At 40.8% G+C, this 19,079-nt stretch overlaps 1 protein-coding gene across 4 annotated transcripts in view; it reads left to right on the top strand.

Annotated features, from left to right (window-relative positions):
* The window catches only part of LRRTM4 (leucine rich repeat transmembrane neuronal 4), a 481,217-nt gene that overhangs the window by 258,355 nt on the left and 203,783 nt on the right, over positions 1 to 19,079 (top strand). For 2 of the 4 annotated variants that reach the window (XR_012080937.2, XM_072979359.2), the window contains exon 3: positions 5,213 to 5,272. The exons of the other annotated variants lie outside the window; for them this stretch is intronic. Coding sequence is in view for 1 of the 2 variants with exons in the window: in XM_072979359.2 (XP_072835460.2) it covers positions 5,213 to 5,272 (60 nt within the window). In the remaining variant the exon portion in view is untranslated. The remainder of the gene's footprint in view (positions 1 to 5,212; positions 5,273 to 19,079) is intronic. 4 annotated transcript variants of the gene reach the window in all.

The following is a 19,079-nucleotide window of genomic DNA, read 5'->3' as shown; positions in this document are numbered from 1 at the left end:
TCTTGGCCCAACCACCCCTCTGCATCCCCCAGCCCGGTACTGAAATCTCAGGATCGGCAGCGCAGGGACATTGGATGGGCTGGCACCCACCTGGTTGCCCCCTCGGGAACTCACTGAAACACCGCCTGCACTACCCACCAGTGTGACCAGTTTAGCTGTGTCCTAACCCTGATCAGCCCATCAGTGCCTGTGAGTAAACAGTATGGGATAGGCAAAAAATCTCCTGCCCACCTTTTGTTCAATATGCCAATCAGGAGGAGCAGGCCAAACTTTCCTATCTGGCCTTGAAGTCTCAGACTGGACCCACAGGATGGGCAGATGGGCCATGCACTTTCAAAAGAGGCTGTGGGTGCAGGAGTGCTATATAAAGGCTTGCCTTAGCCCCACCCCGACCGGCTTAATGTCACACCACAACATCTGTGTCCTCACCATCTTCTGGGTGGGTAAGCAAAGAGTCCTACTAGAGATGGGGGTATTCATATATGAAGAAACCAGTTCTAGTCTCTACCCCTGCAGCTCCACATAATCACAGAGGAGGACCGTCCCTTTCCATCCTTACCTCCAACTGCCACCACCTCCAGAGAGCTAGAAAATTGGGAGAAGGGAAGCATTTTACATTGGATAAGAATGTGAAGACATCATATTGAATGGTTGAATGGTTGAGTTTCATTCTCCATGAAACAAGCTACCTTGACAAGATGAGGCAGCCTGTCATGAGTACATTAGATAAAAATGATGCATACATTTCAAAGATGCAAGTAGCTAAAAATGGGCATAATGGTGGGGAGGGGTAGGAGGTTCATATCAACATGATTTAGAAAATGGGAAAGGTTGTGTCATTGAATTAAAATATGTGCAAATGCCAGTGCAGGAACAAAACACAAAGTCTTGAAACTCAAGACAAAACAAGGGCGGATAGCTTTTAGTAGTGCAGGTAGAGATGCAGAGCAATGTGACCAAAATTGAAATGATGATGTTTCTGTATCTCTAAACAGGTGGGATGTTTTGACTACAATATGCTTTAGATTTCACTTTGTCTCCAGTTCCTGTTTCAAATGTTGATTTGAGTCTTTAAAACCAAACAATTGGCATCAGTCTGGCTTATAAACGACCTTCTCCCATATATGCCAGTCAAAAAGCTTTACAATCTTCTGAGGTCTTGCTCTGACTTCCCTTGCCAAGTAAGGAAGCAATTGCAGGGAATTCTGTTTGTTTTGTTGCATTGATAAGCACTTTTCCAAATTCATTTTTTCCCATCAAGAGAAAGAAGTAGGGGTAAAGGAGAAGGGAAGCAAATGAACAAAAAGTGAAATGCTTCCCTGTGACTTCTTGTTGACCAATATAGCATGGACTTTTCACATCTACATGGACAAAACAGCAGCTGTTACATGAGTGTGAGCCTAGTCTGGACCCCAGGCCTGTATTTTTCTGACTGTTACCTTTAAAAAATAAAATAAAATACAACCACTGACAATCTGGAGCCTTTTGTACTGGCTACTACCTCCTCCAAACCCGCTCAAATTCCAATTGCAATTTAAGGATGAAACCCTTTTGACTACAATTGGATGAGGGTTTTAATTAGAGATAAGAGATACAGCCTGCTGATATCAGCTGTAGATCGGCTGCTCACATTTGGAATGGCTCCCACTGACGCACAATACATCATTCGGACTGCATGGACAAGATAAGTTTGTAAGACACACAGAGAGAAAAACAGATTGGCTGAGGAAGGATATATCTGTAATTAAATAGATCTTCCAGTGCTTATTATCTGTGGCATGATTCTTGCAAAGAAAGGGGTCTCAGTGAACAATGAACTAGGAATTTTAAAGGAATATTGTTTTTAACTAAAATATTAACTCTGCTTTTTACAAAATTTTAATTCTGAACTAAGCATGTGCACATGATCCCATTTTTATTTTCCTAAATATTGCCATAGATCCGGAAGTTGCCTACTTGATGAAGCTATGCTTGTAGATCACAGAAAACTGAGCATTACATATTCAGATTTGAACAGGGCTTCTGAAGGGTCACTGGAAGGACAAATCCTGAAGCTGAGGCTCCAATACTTTGGCCATCTTGTGAGAAGAGAAGATTCCCTGGAAAAGACCCTAATGTTGGGAAAGAGTGAAGGCAAGAGGAGAAAGGGACGACAGGGGATGAGATGGTTGGACAGTGTCATCAAAGAGACCAACATGAATTTGACCCAACTCCAGGAGGCAGTGGAAGACAGGAGGGCCTGGCGTGCTCTGGTCTGTGGGGTCACAAAGAGTCGGATATGACTTAATGACTAAACAACAACAAGGGTTTCTGAGAAAATCTGTTGTGATATTTGTCCTGGAAAGCTGATGGGAAAATAAAAAAGGAGGATCTGCAACACAGTATAAATTTCGGTGGAGAATTGCTGGCTGGACAGCTTGGTGGTTTAGATATCTGGCTATGGAGACAGAGGATGGGAGTTTGACTCTCCACAGTGCCTCTAGTATGTCTGGTCTTGGATAAACTGCACAATCCCAGTGCATCCCTGGAAGAAGAGAAGCGTAAACCACTTCTGAGTACTTTCTATGTGGAAAACACTGAAAAGCGTCTCCATAAGTCAGAATGTACTTGATGGCACATTATCATTATTAAGGAGACATCACAGGCATTTGTAGTTGATTTGCATCTTGCAACTTGGCATGCAACAGCAAGTGTCTATGCTGACTTCTTAATTTATAACAATTTGCCACAATGTGGATTGTGTTATCTGTTCCCACTTACAGGATATCAGCCTGTGATTGTAAAGCATTTATTTGCAAAAATGTATGCCTGAGGGTTGTAAGTGTGGCTCTACATTTACTCAAAATAAATCACCAGATTTCTTAGGTTTTGCAATAGGGGTAACATTTACTGGATTATTTAATAACAGCCCAGCATCAACGAATGTGTTCCGAGCTTTATCCCCATTTGACAACCAGTCAACCAAGGTTTTCCAATCTTCAAACTTAAAAGGGTTTCCACTCTGAACATACCACTCAAGCGGGGTATCCAGGTTTAGTAACACTCCTTCCTCTCATTCCAATAGGGTGGTGGTGTCCTCCCCTCAAAAGTCCACCCAGTCACACTCCCGGGTGGGTTCCCCTGTCTCCCGTGAGGTCTCTCAATTCCCCTCTGATGCATCTCCCACATCCTCCATTCCAACCTCTCTCTCTGCTCCCTCTCAATCTTCTCCTTCTCTTCCCTTAGTCTCTTTCTCACCCCCATATGATGGTTTGGGAGTGAGTTCTCTCCTCTTCCATGCATCCACTTCTTCCTTTGGAATTCTTAGCTTTTCCACTTGCCCCGTCCAAGGATCTTCTATCCAAATCCATTCCCAATTACCCAGTAACTCCCCTTCTCCTCCTTTTATATCTCCCAACCCCTCCTCCACTACTTCCCACCCTTTTTCTTCCATGCCCATCAAGAGAGTCCCAGTCTCTTTAACCATTAGTTCGTTTAAACTCTTCTCTATGTTCCCCGGGTCTGGTCCGGGTGGTCTTGTCTTCCTGGGTGGGGGAACTGGCGGGGTCTGATTTTCTTTCTCAGAGGTTGGTGGGAGGGATGGCACTCCCATGAGAGGGCTGTCTCTCTCACACATCTGGTCTCACAGTATGTGACATTTTTGCCGGGGTAGGATTCTTGCATATTCAGTGACCTCAGATCATACAAATACATCTAATTTCCCCACCTTCACATTCTTTAAAAGGTGCAGGTTAGACTTCTGTCTCCATTTCCCACACATTTTCCTTTTTCTACCCCAATGATTTGCCTGGGGGGGGGGGGAAACTGAAGCATTCAAATATACTGAGTAGATGTAGTTGGTCATCACCATCACAGTAACAACAGCAGCAGTAATGACCATTTGGTGGGCGGTGAGGAATGGAAATAATACAAATAAGATAATGGAATTTGAAACTTTTGTTCAATTACAGAGGATCTTGATAACCCAAAGTTTTGATTTTATTTGGCTCATAGGAGTTGGAAAATGTTTATGGATAATTTTCAGAAGAATTTAAAAAGATTTTCAGCACATTTCCTTTTAAAGTTTCCAGGTGTCAGGGGGTTTGACAAAGTCTCAGGAAATGATGCTCTAGTTCAGCCAATTCTGAACAGGGGCCATATGCCCACCCACGGGGGGGGGGGGGGGAGCCCCTGGCGCATTTGAAAGGAGCCACAGACTGGAAACAATTCATCACAAACCACCTTATAAGGTTTGTTATGTGACTTCCAGAACCCTGATTCAGTCCATATTTCTTTCATATTCTGTTTATGGCCATGGCCAGAAAAAGGTTCTGAATGATTGCTCTAGATCTGAGGAGGCAAACTTGAGAGGAGGGGAAAGTTTGATTTTTATTGTATGTAGTGCCTCTAGAATATATCCAGTGTGATGCAGTGGACAGAGTGATGGGCTAGGACTTAGGAGGCCTGTGTTCGAATTCCCGCTCAACTATGGAAACTCACTGTGCACATGGAACTGGTAAAACAATTCATTAAACAATTCACTTACCTTGAAAGCCCTATTAGGCTCACTGTAAGTCAATTCCGACTTGACAGTGCATAACATTAAGTGACTCTAAAACCTAGATGGCTTTCTTCTTCCCACTCCTAAGTGGTACTAGCCTTCTGTAATGTATACAAAAAATGTATTTATGTTGCACACCTATTTGTTTAGGAATTACCACAGGTTATGAAATCCATATTGTCTGCCTCAATCTCTCTTACGCAACTTTAAAAGGGCCCATGCCCTGATCTTAAATTTTGGCCTGGAATCTCACAAAATTGGAAGTGGCTGAGCTGGCAATGCAGTAACCCTGTCCTATGTACTGCAGAAACATTACATGGCTCTGGGGAAGATTTTAAGCCACAGTGTCTCTTTATAGAGCTGGGGATACATATGCATTTCCTGTTTAAGAGAAGAACTTGATTTAGTGGCTGGCAGGACACGAATGAAGAACTCCCATTTGAGCCTTCAACCTGGGATGGGTGAGAAGGGGACTCAAATTTTCATTTGACAGAGGCAGAAGTCTTTAGCTCAACTAATCTGGTGTTGGTTAATACAAATGCTGGCAAATCATTGTTTAAGCACACTTTATATTTGCAATTTAAAATAAATGTCTTGTAGTTAGATGTACTGCAGACTTTGAATGAATAATAATAGAGCTGTATATTGTTTCCTTGCCATTATCTTTCTCAGCTCTCCGGAGAAGTCCTGTTTCAAAAAGGAATTATCATGGATGATGGTGCAGTGAATAAGGTAGGAATTCAAAATAGCTCAGGCATTCTACTTATTGTTTCTTCTTCTTATTTCATATCAGCAAAGGCCACCTGAGGGCCATGTTTGGGATGACCTTGTGTTTACCTGCAAGCCTTTTTTCATGCTCTGAAAGCTGTAAATGTCACTAGCAGAGATCATAACTGTGATTATCATGAAGCAGAAAGAGATAGCAAATGCACACCTTTTCTTCTTTAGTTCCATTAGCTTATGCTGCTGAGACTTGTTTGTACCTCTGTTGCTTGTTTTCAAAGCCATGTTGTGTTCCATGAAAGGAATGGAAGGAGCACAATAATCAATTGTATTCTGATTTCAAATAATACCAACTGTGTACATTGTTCCTCGACTTTGAGGTTGGCCCTTTGCATAGTGAGAATGAAACAATTGTTCACTTATTTCCTGCTCCTTTCTTGCATAGATTCATCAGCTTGCATTTCCCACTTGATTAAGCAAAGCAGTTCCCACCACTCGAAAGAATACAGATCGAATCACAATCTAATTTCAATAAAATGGAGAGGAAAATATGAGATGCCCATGTTGATAGATCTACAGTAGTTAGCAATCTGAGTCCTTTTCTAAGGGTTCCCAGTGGCTCCGACGGGCTTATGGGAGACAAAATAGTTGGAATCTAATTTGAGACATAGTTGGAAGTTGTTCCCCCCCTAACAGTTTGTAATACTCTATACTATAATGCTTTATATAGTGTCTGATGGTTTCAGTGGAGTAATTTGCCCTGAAGATCAAGAACCACTGAGCCAGAAGCCCCAGGAAACTATTCCTTAGAGATCCAGAATGGCACTATAGGGTCATACGAAGATTCAAACAACAAGCCTTTTCACTGTCAGGTCAATAACCATGCACTTTTCACTGGGGAATTGAAGTAGTAGGACAGGCTGTTATTGGGGCTAAACAAGTTTGTAACTAAACTTCTCGGTTCCAAACAGGCAAGCTTAGTAACAAATGTTATTCACCTCATGCGCTGTTATCAACAAGGTCAGTGGGAATTCTGTTCCAAAAACCTGAGACATCCAGTCAGGCATTCATTATTATTAGTGGCGTCAGAGCAGATAAAGTCATGTTGCATTCAAGTTCCACACTGGAGCCATAAAGCTTAAAATCCCCTCTCTTGCACTGTTCTTGCAAACCTCAGTATGCAGCCGAAAGTGCAAAAGGAGACACAGAAGCATGCATTCTGGTCAATGTGGTCTTAGAACTTCATTGCAAACAGAAGCTAGAGCTAGATGCCCTTTTCAAAAAATGTGCACAGCTTTATTGTCAAAAATGTGTCTCGATTTGATAAGACAATCTGATGAAGAATTTTGAATCCCAGTGAGGTTTATTACCCTGAAGTGAGAATAAATCAGGAGACCCTCAAAAATTTGTCTCAAAAATGTGTGTCCTTTGTGAAACAAGCCATGCGCCATGAGAGCAGGCATAGGACAATGGCTGATCCTTGCAAGAGGCACAAACATTCCACAAACATTCCATTCAAACTATTGGCCTTGGAAGCAGCATTGACATAGCAAAATGGAGAGATTGGGGGAGAAGGGACAAAACAAAAGGATGTAGCTCTCCTTTCTTTCCCAACCATCAAACGCAAGAGGGCATTAGCTAGTAATGAAATATCACAATGTTGTGACATTCTTCTGAAGAACCAAACAAAGCCAACCAACTATGGTTGCAATCCTGTTGCTTAGCTGAGTAATACACACTTCAGTAGGCCTAGTGAGTCAGTGAGGATTTGGTGAATCAATTCCTCTATTATTTCTATTGGTTCAAGAGGGCCTACTCTAGTTGCTACTTTCTTTAGCATAGTAAGCTGCAACTAGAGTGTGCCCATTTGAATCAACAGGAGTTATGGAGGGGTTGACTCCCCAATGTCCACTTATTCATTGGCAATACTTTATTGTGATGCACTATGCAACAGGATTTCAGCCAATATGTCTTTGGGTTTGATTTGCATGCTAAACAAGAAGGTCAAGGCCTGAGCGACGGCCAGAAAATTAACTGTGGTGGCAATATGTTTTTGGTGGTGGTGGTGCCTGTGAAGTGAAATGTCAACATTGAAAGCATCCCCCACTTTCTCTTTGATATGAAATTGTTCTGGTGTTTAACTTATGGCAGCAAGGAGATGTCAGAGAATGGAAAACCTGTAATTTGAAGAGAATGCTGGGACACTTTTTGAGGTTTCTTCGAGAAATGTTAGCAAAAAAATCCCATCTGAATTTTTCATCCTATGAGTTGAGAAAACATATCAGTTTCTTAGTGGTATTGAGTCCATGGCCCAAATCCTGTTGCTTAGTGCAGTAAATTGTACTACAGTAGGCCCATTGACTCAATGAGAATTTGGTGAGTCAACTCCTCTGTAAACTGAAATTGATTCAAATGGGTCTTCTCTAACTGTCACTCATTTTATCATGGAGTAGGCCCATTTGAATCAATTGAATTTATGGCGGAGTTGACTCACTAAATCTCCAATGGCCTTAATAAGATTTACTCTGTGAAGCAACAGGATTTTGGCTATTATCTCTTAATCTTCTGTCCCACTCCACTAAGTTTTATACAGATTGTTGCACATATGCATTTTTCTGACATTTCCAGGTTTTTCATCCTATAGTGAATGTACAGATACATAGAAATAGAACATAGATTAGAAAAAAAGTATAAAATACAATTTTTGTGATCATGATAACCCCATCAAGAATCCTCTTCACTCATTAAGCCAAATATGCACTGTTGCACATTATTACAGTAATCGGTGCAAATAAAGTAAAATGAGAATTGTAAGGAACTGTGAAATTTGTTATGTGATCAGCAAAGACCAGGAAATCCCCAAAATAAAGACTGTTTGGAGTCTTTAGGCTTCATTCCTGATGTGGCCTATAGTTGTTTTTTTAAAGGATCTTGAGGTCTAAAACATCTGGAGGACCAGTGTTTCTGCAACACTGTCCTAGAGTTTGATCGCTGGTCACCACTTTTAGAGGTTGTAATTGGCGATGTTGGTGACTGGGGCTCCCCAGCCCTATTGGTTAAGCTTGAGTTGTGGGATTGAAATGCTTGGGAAGTCAAAAAGAGGAATGGGAGGTAAACCTAGGTTTAATCATGTGGTGGCCATACGAATTCTGTACTACACCAGCCTATTTTGTTTTCTACTTTGCTTGGGGATGACTGGCTTGAGGCAATGTACGCACTCAGCATAATCAGGTTCATGCCTTTTGGGTAGCAAATGACAACAAACAAAGATTTGCACCTTTCAGAAGCAATTTTGGCCCTATGGGTCAAAGCCCCAGTTATGACTCCGGTGCTAGTTGTTACCATTAGCTTTTTCAGACTTTTCCTGAAAATGTCAGTTGAGGAATGGGTGGTGGCACTACTTTGCCTGCAAGGACAAGGGAAACAAAAGAATGCACACTGTTTCTAATCTCCAGACTCCCAAATTTCAATCTAAACACTCTTTTTTTGGACAACTTTAAGCTCTGTTCAGGATTGGAGCTTGCAATTGTTTTGGTCAAATGTCCTGTGTTTCAAGGCAATATCAAGGGGTTTTTGTGTAGGTGGATATACATTAAACATGATCTCCCAAGCAAGATTCTGTACATCAAAAATGTTACTCTGAATTGTGCTGAAATGTCACTAAATGTTAACCTGATTCTTGTGAAAGATCCTTGGGGAAAAGGTAGACGGTTTCTAGGGCTGTCTTGTTCTTGATGGATGGAATAATGTCTCTTTGTCTTCTCTGAAGAGAATTGTCATATGTTCTGTATAATTTACCATCTATTTTGATGAACATATGTCACATGTCCCTATTCTTGTTACTGTCCATTCATATCTTGGTTGGAGCCTGTATTTTGATATTTTAATTACCAAGCCAATTTGTGTGAATGTGTCCATGTAGTCAATTTGCATATCTTGGAAACTCTCCATCCCCCACCAAGGAAAGGTTGGGAAGAGAACACATCTGAAATACTTTCATATTCCATTTTTAATGTGTTGAATAAGTGGGGAATAGGAGTTTCAGTAGAAATGTAGAAGGATGATTGCTTATAGCTGCATTTTTTATCTAAAGCTAGTTCTCTATGTGCTAAACAAAGTGTAGAAGCAATTGGAAGATATTCTAGGTCCCAAAGGGGGACTGGGTTTCTTTGGAAATCTTTAGTTTTACATCAGTTAAGAACTGTACTTGAGTATTTGCCATAATATTAATGACAGCTGGAAAAGCACATAAAAATCCATTAATCACATATCAAGTATTCAAAGTCCAGGCAATATTTGTTTTCTTTAGTCTTATGAAGGGACTATTCATTCATTCATTCATTCATTTTGGTGAACTTTTGCTCATGGAAAATACTTTACACTCCATGTTGCAGTTGCTTCTTGTAACAGTTCTGTGAGGTAGGCTATGACGAGGAGTCTTCATTTGCATTAGATCAATTAACATGTTTTCTGCATCCCTATAACTGAATGTGGCTCTCTCACATCATAGGTCTGTACGCTACTCTGCTGAGAAATTAAAGGATAAGCATTCACTATCCATTCCCGTGTGGGGATGGTTGGGTTCTTCAATACTATCCCCTCCAGATACAAATAGAAGGCAAATAGGAGAGTCCAGATAGTTGACTAAAGTCCCTGGATGTATATGTTATGTGTCATTCAGTTGGAACTGACTTATAGTGATTTTAAAAAGGTAAAGGTAAAGGTTCCCCTTGACAATTTTTGTCCAGTCGTGTTCGACTCTAGGGGGCGGTGCTCATCCCCGTTTCCAAGCCATAGAGCCAGCGTTTGTCCGAAGACAATCTTCCGTGGTCACATGGCCAGTGCGACTTAGACACGGAACGCCATTACCTTCCCACCGAGGTGGTCCCTATTTATCTACTTGCATTTGCATGCTTTCGAACCGCTAGGTAGGCAGGAGCTGGGACAAGCGACGGGCGCTCACTCCGTCACATGGATTTGATCTTACGACTGCTTGGTCTTCTGACCCTGCAGCACAGGCTTCTGCGGTTTAACCCGCAGCACCACCAATAGTGATTTTAATAGAGCTTAAAATGTGAGTGATGTATTAAGGAGGTTATTTTACTAATTTCACTCCCACAACCCCTTGAGTTTCCATGGCCAAGCAAGGATTTAAACCCAAGTTTCCTGAACCCTGTTCTATACCTCTATTCATTACAGCACAGTTTATCAACTGTATTATACATAAGAGTCCCTGGATATCCTTCTATACATCCTCTCCAACTGGAGTGTTAAATTGTCTTCACTGGCTAGAGCTTCTAGGAGATGAACGGTAGAATACTTGGATGGGCAAAGATTCCACACCTCTCTCTATATCAAATAATTAGAAATTGTGCCATGTGTTTCCTTCCCACACCTGAATCTCCCACTCAACAGCCAATGCATGCTCCTCTCCTCCTCCTTTGGCTTTTTGACTAGTCTGAGCACAGGCTTCCCTGCCCCACCTCCTTGGCTGATCTCCCACTCAGACAGGGAGACAGGACAGCAAACTCATGCTCCCATCGGGAACTGGTCAAACAACTGAAGAGTAGGAGAAGAGCATGCACCAGCTGGTGAGTGAGGGAGCCAGCCAGGAAGGCAGAGGAAGCGAATGCGTGGCACTTTGGTGCTGTATGTATGAAATGGAATGAATCTCCAAACCAAGATTCATGCTTATCTCTACAAATGATAGATAGCGATTGGTTCTTGCAATTGAATTCAAAATGGTTGGAGGACAGCTGAAGACATCTCCCTCCCCTTCCCCTTTCCCTCTCCCTCTCCCCTTCTCCCTCTTTTGTACATCCAGCCGCTGGTGGGTGTCCTTCAGCTACTGGAACCACAGGGAGTTCCCAAACATCCACAGTGCCACTTAGCTGCTACTTTGCAGCATAACTCTGAACATATTTGGAATGATTTAATGGATTGTTATCTAGATTTGCTCACACAGAGAGGAGATCAATTAAAAGTAGTGAAATTTGTTATTCAGATTTCAAAAGTTATTCATGGCTAACTTTTCCAGGAATCTTTTTAAGTGTGGCTAAATTTGGCTCCAACTCAGTGTATGGAAAAGCACAGATCTCAGCTTGGTATGAGACAGATTATTGTGTTAAATTGTTTTCCATAGGTAGAGATAATGTGAGTATTTAGAGGTGGATTGCAGAGAAAGTGTTCGGGAATTAGCAGCGTTTATGTGAAATGTTTAGTCATGTGCATTAATACATTCATATGGAGTAGACAGAAAGGGAATCATATGCACATTTTGTCAGGTCTCATTATGCCAATTCCTGTGTCTCCCTCTTGTATATTATGTTTATCTGCCACAAGTGAAGGTTAAATAAAGTTCAAGGAGCTGTTGAGTTTAGATGGGATTATGTTACAGCGCTGGCAACAAAACTCTCAGAACAATGAGATGGTTTAAAATTTTGAGAGATAATTTATCCTCAGACGGCAGAAAACTGTTAGGCATTTTTTAAAAAATTATATTATTTATTCATTGATTTCCTTACCCTCCTTTCTTCAAATTCAGGGAACGAAGACAGCTTACAAAATTGCACAGTAGAAGGTAACATGTAAATCAGAATATTTTTTTTTTAAATGCAATTAAGTATATAATAACATTAGGTAAAGGTAAAGGTTCCCCTTGACATTTTGTAGTCAGTTGTGTTCGACTCTAGGGCGAAGTGCTCATCCCCGTTTCCAAGCCGTAGAGCCAGCGTTTGTCCGAAGACAGTTTCCGTTGTCACGTGGCCAGCGCGACTTAGACCCGGAACGCTGTTTACCTTCCCACTGAAATGGTACCTATTTATCTACTCGCATTCACATGCTTTTGAACTGCTAGGTTGGCGGGAGCTGGGACAAGCAACAGGAGCTCACTCCATCGCGAGGATTCGATCTTACGACTGCTGGTCTTCTGACCCTGCAGTACACAAAGGCTTCTGCGGTTTAGCCCGCAGTGCCATCACGTCCCTGATAATAACATTAAAAGATTATTAAGTGCACTATCATTTAAAACAACAACAGCAAAAGACACACATACCTTTAAAAAAATTAAGGAAGCTAAAAAAAGTGCACCATTCCCTCTGAAAGACTCATTTCCCTACAGTCCAAGCAATGGCCAAAAGCTGGCTGAAAAATAAAGGTCTTGACCTGCCAATTGAAGGACAGAAGGTAAGGGATCCACCTCGCATCCTGTGGAACTAAGTTCCATGTCTGGGAGCTGTCCATGAAAAGGTCTTCTCTGAGATCCTCAGTCAACTTGCTTGTGAGGGTATTGGGACTGAGAGAAGTGTCTTCCGTGGAAATCTTCAAACCTGTTTCTTCAAATAATCAACCTAAATTCCCAAAATTCATAAAACTGGATATAAATTTTTTTAAAGAATTTTTGAAGAAAGGTCAAGGGACGCAAAAGGAATAGAACTGACAATTGAGATGGAGGCCTTTATGTGGATTTCCCACTCAAGGATATTTGTGGTGCTTATCTTGGCACCACTCCTCTCCCTCACAGTTTCCTCACCTTGAACATCTGCGTGACGGGTGGGTGGTCTATGCTCTTCATGCTAGAGACAGGTGTGCCTATTTCACCTGGCCAATGGAGATCTGTAACAATTTAAATTCATCCATTCCTTTCTTAAAAACATATTCAAATTCACATTGTTTTTTAAAAAAATCATAACTGACATTGAAGGAACATGACTGGATTTTAAGAAAAAACAACGCATCAATCGTGAGAGAATTTGAAATGAATGCATTCAACCATTTCCTGATTCCACTGAAATTGAATTAAAAGAGAAGGCTGAGCAGTGTTAATGGAGGAGTCTGATGCCCGCCCTTGCCCCATTTTCACAGGTGTGCATGAAGACCGAATGTTTTCCGTAAGATGAGGGAGAAAGAAATTAAATTCTGTATGCATGTAAGTACATGACCAGCAAGAATTAAACTAGACAACACATTCAGCATGTTTTAGGAAAAGATACACCGTCAGGTGGTGAAAGTCATATATTTATAGCATGACTTACATTCGGCGTGCTTTGTTTTAATATTGAACACTGGAAGGTAAGCTCAAGTTTAACTTGCATGATTGATGGTTGAGGCATGCATCTCTATATTATTATTCATTCCATTGTGCGAGGACAAATGGGTTAATCTGAAGGAATACACGTTCCACTTAACATCCAGTTTGAACCTAGGACGCCATGAAGTGTCGTAAGGCGATTGTTTTGTTCTGTTTTGCTATCCTTCTGGAAGCCTCCTAATATATTTTTGATTAAGGAACTATAGTTCTGTTGGCTTTTAAATTAGTCGAGCATAGCTTATTTCAGTTTAAGTGGATGCATTTGAGCTCAGGAAGAGAAAAGATTTGACAATACAATATGGAACAATTTGTAATAATGAAGTCAAGGTTTGTGAAGTGTTGCTCAGTGTGAGAAAACAAACATACCTGTAATTTTATTAGTGAAAATGTAGGAGATGTGGCATTGAGAATGTGTCAGCCCAAGAAGCTTCTCCAAGTAATTCCTCTTGCAATTGCTTATTGTCAAACCCCTTTCCCCCTCTTTCTATAATTTTCTAACTGACAAAAAGTTTATTCTTAATTATCTGTCAAGTGCATTCACTAGTGTAAGCATAATAGATTGCAACATTTTTCTCTCTCTTTGGTGCCTTATAAGAGGAGAGATTAATTATTGTTGTAGTTCTTTTCCTCTCTAGCGTGTGGGAAGTCTGGGTTACATTTGCACTCTTCTCTCACCCTCCAGAAAAAAAGCATTTGCATAAATTCCTTTGTAATAACTACTGTTGGTGCAGGAAGTTGTGAAGAAGAAAAAAGAAGGATATATATTTTCCTGTCACCACATCTCAAGGTCAAACTGTTGAGGGTGTCAATTTGAAATGGGTTTCCAGATTTAAAATAAATTTTTAAAAAACCACATTAGCACATATTCATTTACTCAGAACCTTCAGCTGAAAAGACTCTAAGAGAGATGGACAAAGAACAGTAATGCTGTCCAGAACCTACAGTGTGACCCAGTGTGACAAATATAGAAGGAAAAGATAAAGGAAAAAAAATCTTCCAGGTGATACGTGCTTCTTAGCTACAGACTTGAGCAGATAGCAACTAATGGGGTTGGGCCACACACAGTGGAAGGGGTATTGCTTTCTCACGTGTGGTGTTTGATTGTTAAAGAGAAACAGGTGCTCATTTTTACATGGGATTACAACATTAAAATAAATTAGAAACATAATTAAAACACATCAGAAAAAGAAATAACTGCACCCAGGAAATGAAGAGAATTCACAGGGTAGTGCAGCTTAAACACCAGAGTCCTATCTGAATTTTCAACATGAAAGTTCTGCCTGAATATCAAGTTATTTGCCAGATGCTTGAAGGACCAGTGAGAGGGAGGGAACTTCACCTTTTTTGACATAGTCCAAGTGACCACTTAGAAGTCACTTTCTTCCACTCTTACTAAACACGTCTCTGTTCAATTGTATCACCTTGTTTCTCCTATTTGTGACAATGCTATGAGTTGGGAGAGATTATTGTTTTGGATTCTACCCTGAGGAGAAAAAAAAAATTCAGCCATCTGAATGAGGCAGGTTTTATGTTGAATTAAAAACCTCTTCTACCAAACTTCGTCTCCTTTCTGTATTCCTTGCCTTTCCTTGACTCTTTCTTCTCCATTGCCAGCAAGAAGAATTTCAAGGAACATGGAAGAAAGAAAACTATGATGATAAACACATTTGCTCAAGTACAACTTTTTAAAACTGATTTTTAAAAAATAGAAAATTAAAAAGTTAAGGAGAGACTAGAGAGGAGGAGAGGAAAACACCAATTTCTTCTAACCAAGAAAGAACTAAAGGAAATCTTCCTCATCTTCCCTTTGTGGGTTATAGATGAACTTTTTGAGTCACTAAATCAAGAATCTATACAAGATGAGAAATCTAAAGTGCCAGAAAGGAAACAATTAATACTTAGGTATGCTAAAATCTTTTTTTTTCATAGCAGAAATGTAGAAACCCGCATAGGTGCAAAACATCAATATTTTAGTACTATAGGTATCCAGTGTGGTGTAGTGGATAGAGTGATGGACTGGGGTCCTAGAAAACAGGGTTCAAATCTCTACTTGGCCATGGAAATGCACTGGGGAAGTGGAACAGAGAAAACCACTCCTTAAATATCTCACTTACCTTTAAATCCCTATTAGGGTTATTATGGGTTGGTTGCAAAGTAATGGTGCATACCTAACAATGGAAGAAAAGACTCAATTCAAAATGTATAGTTCTTAGCAATATGTTTCACAACAGACTAATCCAAAGGAACAAGGCTTAAATTATGTGGGATGGGTTACCCCATATACTTGTTCACATCTGTTTGCTGGAAAAGAAATAACACTGGGTACTCAAAAAAGTGGGCAGTCAAATATGACTGCTTTCTACGTATCCTCCCAGAGTAGGTCACCCTTATAACTTCTACTGACAACAAAACTGCTTTGGGTACACAATCTTCAGAATCATTTCTTTTACACCCTGGCATGTTAATATATTGCAACATCACCACACCAACTTTCCTAGTCCTTGAACCATGGCAAACATGCTTTTGATCTTTTCTTGGGAAATAACCTACATAAATCTAGACAGGATGGATGGTCTCTGATCCTGAAAATAACTCTGGTGTAATCATTGTGAGAAACCAGCCTGCTTCTTCAGCCTCTGCTCAAGCATCCATCTTGGGCCAGTTAGGAAGTCTGATGCCACATTGCAGTGGACAGAAGGTAGAAACTATGGGTCACTGTCTGGTCACTGCATGGCAGTCATACAGTTGTTCTAAGCAGTGTTTCCAAATTATTGGTTAGAAAAAGGAAGCTGCTTACAATTAATTTCTGTTTCCTAAAATGCAGGTATAATAAAGTTATATTATACTGGAAGTTGGGGAAGAAAGGAAGACAGAAAGTTAGGCAAATAGACACAGGTCCAGGAGCAACAGATAAAGTCAGGGTTGGGTAATAACTTCCGTGAAACAAAAATATGCAGAAAAAGTCAAGTTCTCAAATCATCTTCCTCAGGTTGCAAATTGCTAAGCCTGAATTCAGGTGAAGAATCCCAAATACACATGGAAAGACAGTGATGCCACCAGTTTTGAAGTTAAACTGAAGTTTCAAAACTGAGACATCAAACATGAAGAATAAGTGGGAGGTGTGATGACACCAGGTTTCACCCCAAATGATGCAGCATCAATTATCTTTCTCTGTTTATACTGTCCAAGGGCATCTTGTGTAATCTCAGCATTAGATGGGCACAAAATAAACCAAGGAGAAAAAAACAACCACCATGAATCTGGCCATTTTGTGGTTCATTTTGGGTGGCTTCAGGGAAACGTTCCTGCCCAGAATGAAACAAACCCCAAACTATTATCAAGACTGGTTTTCATATGCTTCATGGTTCATGCACTTAGGAATTACAGGAGCAATTGAATGGTCCTCATGCAAGTTACAGATGGCAAGCTTACAGCAGGTCTTTAGCTGACTCTCCTTCCGCCCACTCCAAGTTTGGCAAAAAATGGATTTGGGACATCTGAGTTATAGCCCCCCGAAAGGAGGTCCTCAGGAAAGTGCTCTTTAGCCAGCTGCTAGTTTCCCAGTCCATGCCCATCTCCACTCATTGTACAGAATGTATTTACTCGTCTTGTCCAGAACTGCCACCATCTAGAATTCAAAGATCATCTTGGTGGGAGAGGGGCAGCAGTGCAGACCAGCAAAGAGAGCTTGTTGCTGAAAGCAAAAGGACATGTTGGTGTTCCCTCCCTGTTAGAGGAGCTGGCTGGATTTTATGGACTGCTGGTTTTGGGGATGTCCTCCTCCACCATACCTATAGTCTCATACCTGAGAGGCCCAGGACCAGCAGAGTCTGGTGATTCCAATTTTGTGAGGGTCAGAGAATACGCTCCAAGTTGTGGTCCTTATATTATAAGAGCTATCCATGGTGCTGAAGTCTATCCCCAAAATAGGTTGGGCACCTTGGGTATCTCCTTTAACATTCAGGTCACACCTGAAGAACTTCTCCATCCTCCACGAAATATAAGTCCACCCCAATTGATTCCCTCTGTCTGATGTCAAAGTTGGAGGAGCTGAAAGGGTGAAGCACCCCCCCCCCACTCCTGAAGGTGAGGCCATTCATATTGCAGTGTGATCTACAACTACAGTTGGCTTGGGGAGAAACAAGCCTTTTAATTTATCGAAGTGGGGAGGCATACCTTGATTTGAGAAGTTGAATCAAGCTGAGAGGAGTACTCCTGCTGCTAGTTTCTTTCTACACTTGAAGTACACTGGGAATGGCAATCTTAGCTATTTTTAATAGTGACAGATCTTTTAAGCTATGAAAAATCAAATTCTTGTTAAGTTATAATGGGCATTCTTTTACTTACTTGGGTAGAAGTTTCTCTGGATTTAGTGGGTTTGATGTCTACATGCTTCCTTGGCAACCCACTTCCTAAGAACAGTTTAGGAAAGAAATGAGGTTTTATTTGATTATTGTGACCTGCTGTATCCTGTTCACTTCTTCCAGAAAATGAATTATTTTCGGTCAAGTATGGTTGTGGCATAAAAAAGTCCTACAATCGACTGGGAGGCTGGTGACCCCCTAAATCCCACTAACTGTGTGAGCTTTTATTGAATGGGAACAGATATCCTAATGTGCATGTATATTTCCTATAAGAAGAAATTACATATGCTGTCTTCCATCAGATAAGCAATCTTCTGAAAACCAACGAATCCCCATTGCTTGAAAAGGGGATGGAACGTAAAGCCTCCATACGTGCCGTAGAGATCTCTGGTGTTATAACACATCATTCTCTTTCCCAAAGCATTTCCCTGACTGTCCTTAACATCTATCAGCTGGCTGGCAATAAGTGTGAAATGGATTTGTAGATCAAGTCCAGCAGACAAGCAGTTCACCTTAATTGATACTATTTGGCATGAAATACACTTGAGGCAGAATTAATTTAAATCGGACATTAGCTATAGGGATCAATAATTTGCCCTGATTCCAAACCTCAGATACAGGGAATGAAGTATCTCCTTTCATTCACAGTGACTTTAGGCATCAAATATATCCATAACTTACAAGAAGCACAATTATTTTGAATTCTGTTGCATTGGGAGGTTGTGCAAATACAGGAAGCCTGAGAGAGTTGTCCTTCCTGTCATTCCTTGCACGACAGTCCAAAAACAGACTGGAAATTCCAGAGAAAGAGTCACACCACTTGATTAGTGTGAGTAACTTCCAGATGAACATTGTAATTCTTTCTTGCTAATCCCTGGCTGCCTCACCACCCAACAGAAACTCGCCCTGAGCCAGATTTTCACAAGTCTGGACTTTTAGCACAAACCAAGATTCGTAAAATGGTAAAACTGCCTACCATCTTTCTCATTCCAGGACATAGGTATGGCATTTGAGAGCAGGAATTACAGTTCTGAACCCTGCTTTGCGGTACTGAACCCTGTTCCTTGTGGTACTGCCAGCTGCCCTATTCTGGAACCACATTACTATATATCTCACTACAGCACCCTTCTAAATGTTGGGATGGAAGGTGGATTGGATTTGAAAAACATAACACAATCAATATTCATAGTTGTAGCATCCCTAACTGATAGCTACATCTCCCCCCCCCATTTTGTTGTTGTCGTTGTAAGTACAGGGAACCCACAACAAATTTATTAACTACGTACTAAACAGTTTTGCCTAGGGGGAAGATCGTTAACTTTCTGTAGCCCATGATTTAAATGTTCTCTTTTAATATTTATCC

The sequence above is a fragment of the Pogona vitticeps genome, chromosome 8, assembly GCF_051106095.1.
Source record: "Pogona vitticeps strain Pit_001003342236 chromosome 8, PviZW2.1, whole genome shotgun sequence".
NCBI classification, from domain to species: Eukaryota; Metazoa; Chordata; class Lepidosauria; order Squamata; family Agamidae; genus Pogona; species Pogona vitticeps.
Note: the sequence above shows the minus strand (reverse complement) of the source record. Positions and strands in the feature narration are given on the sequence as shown.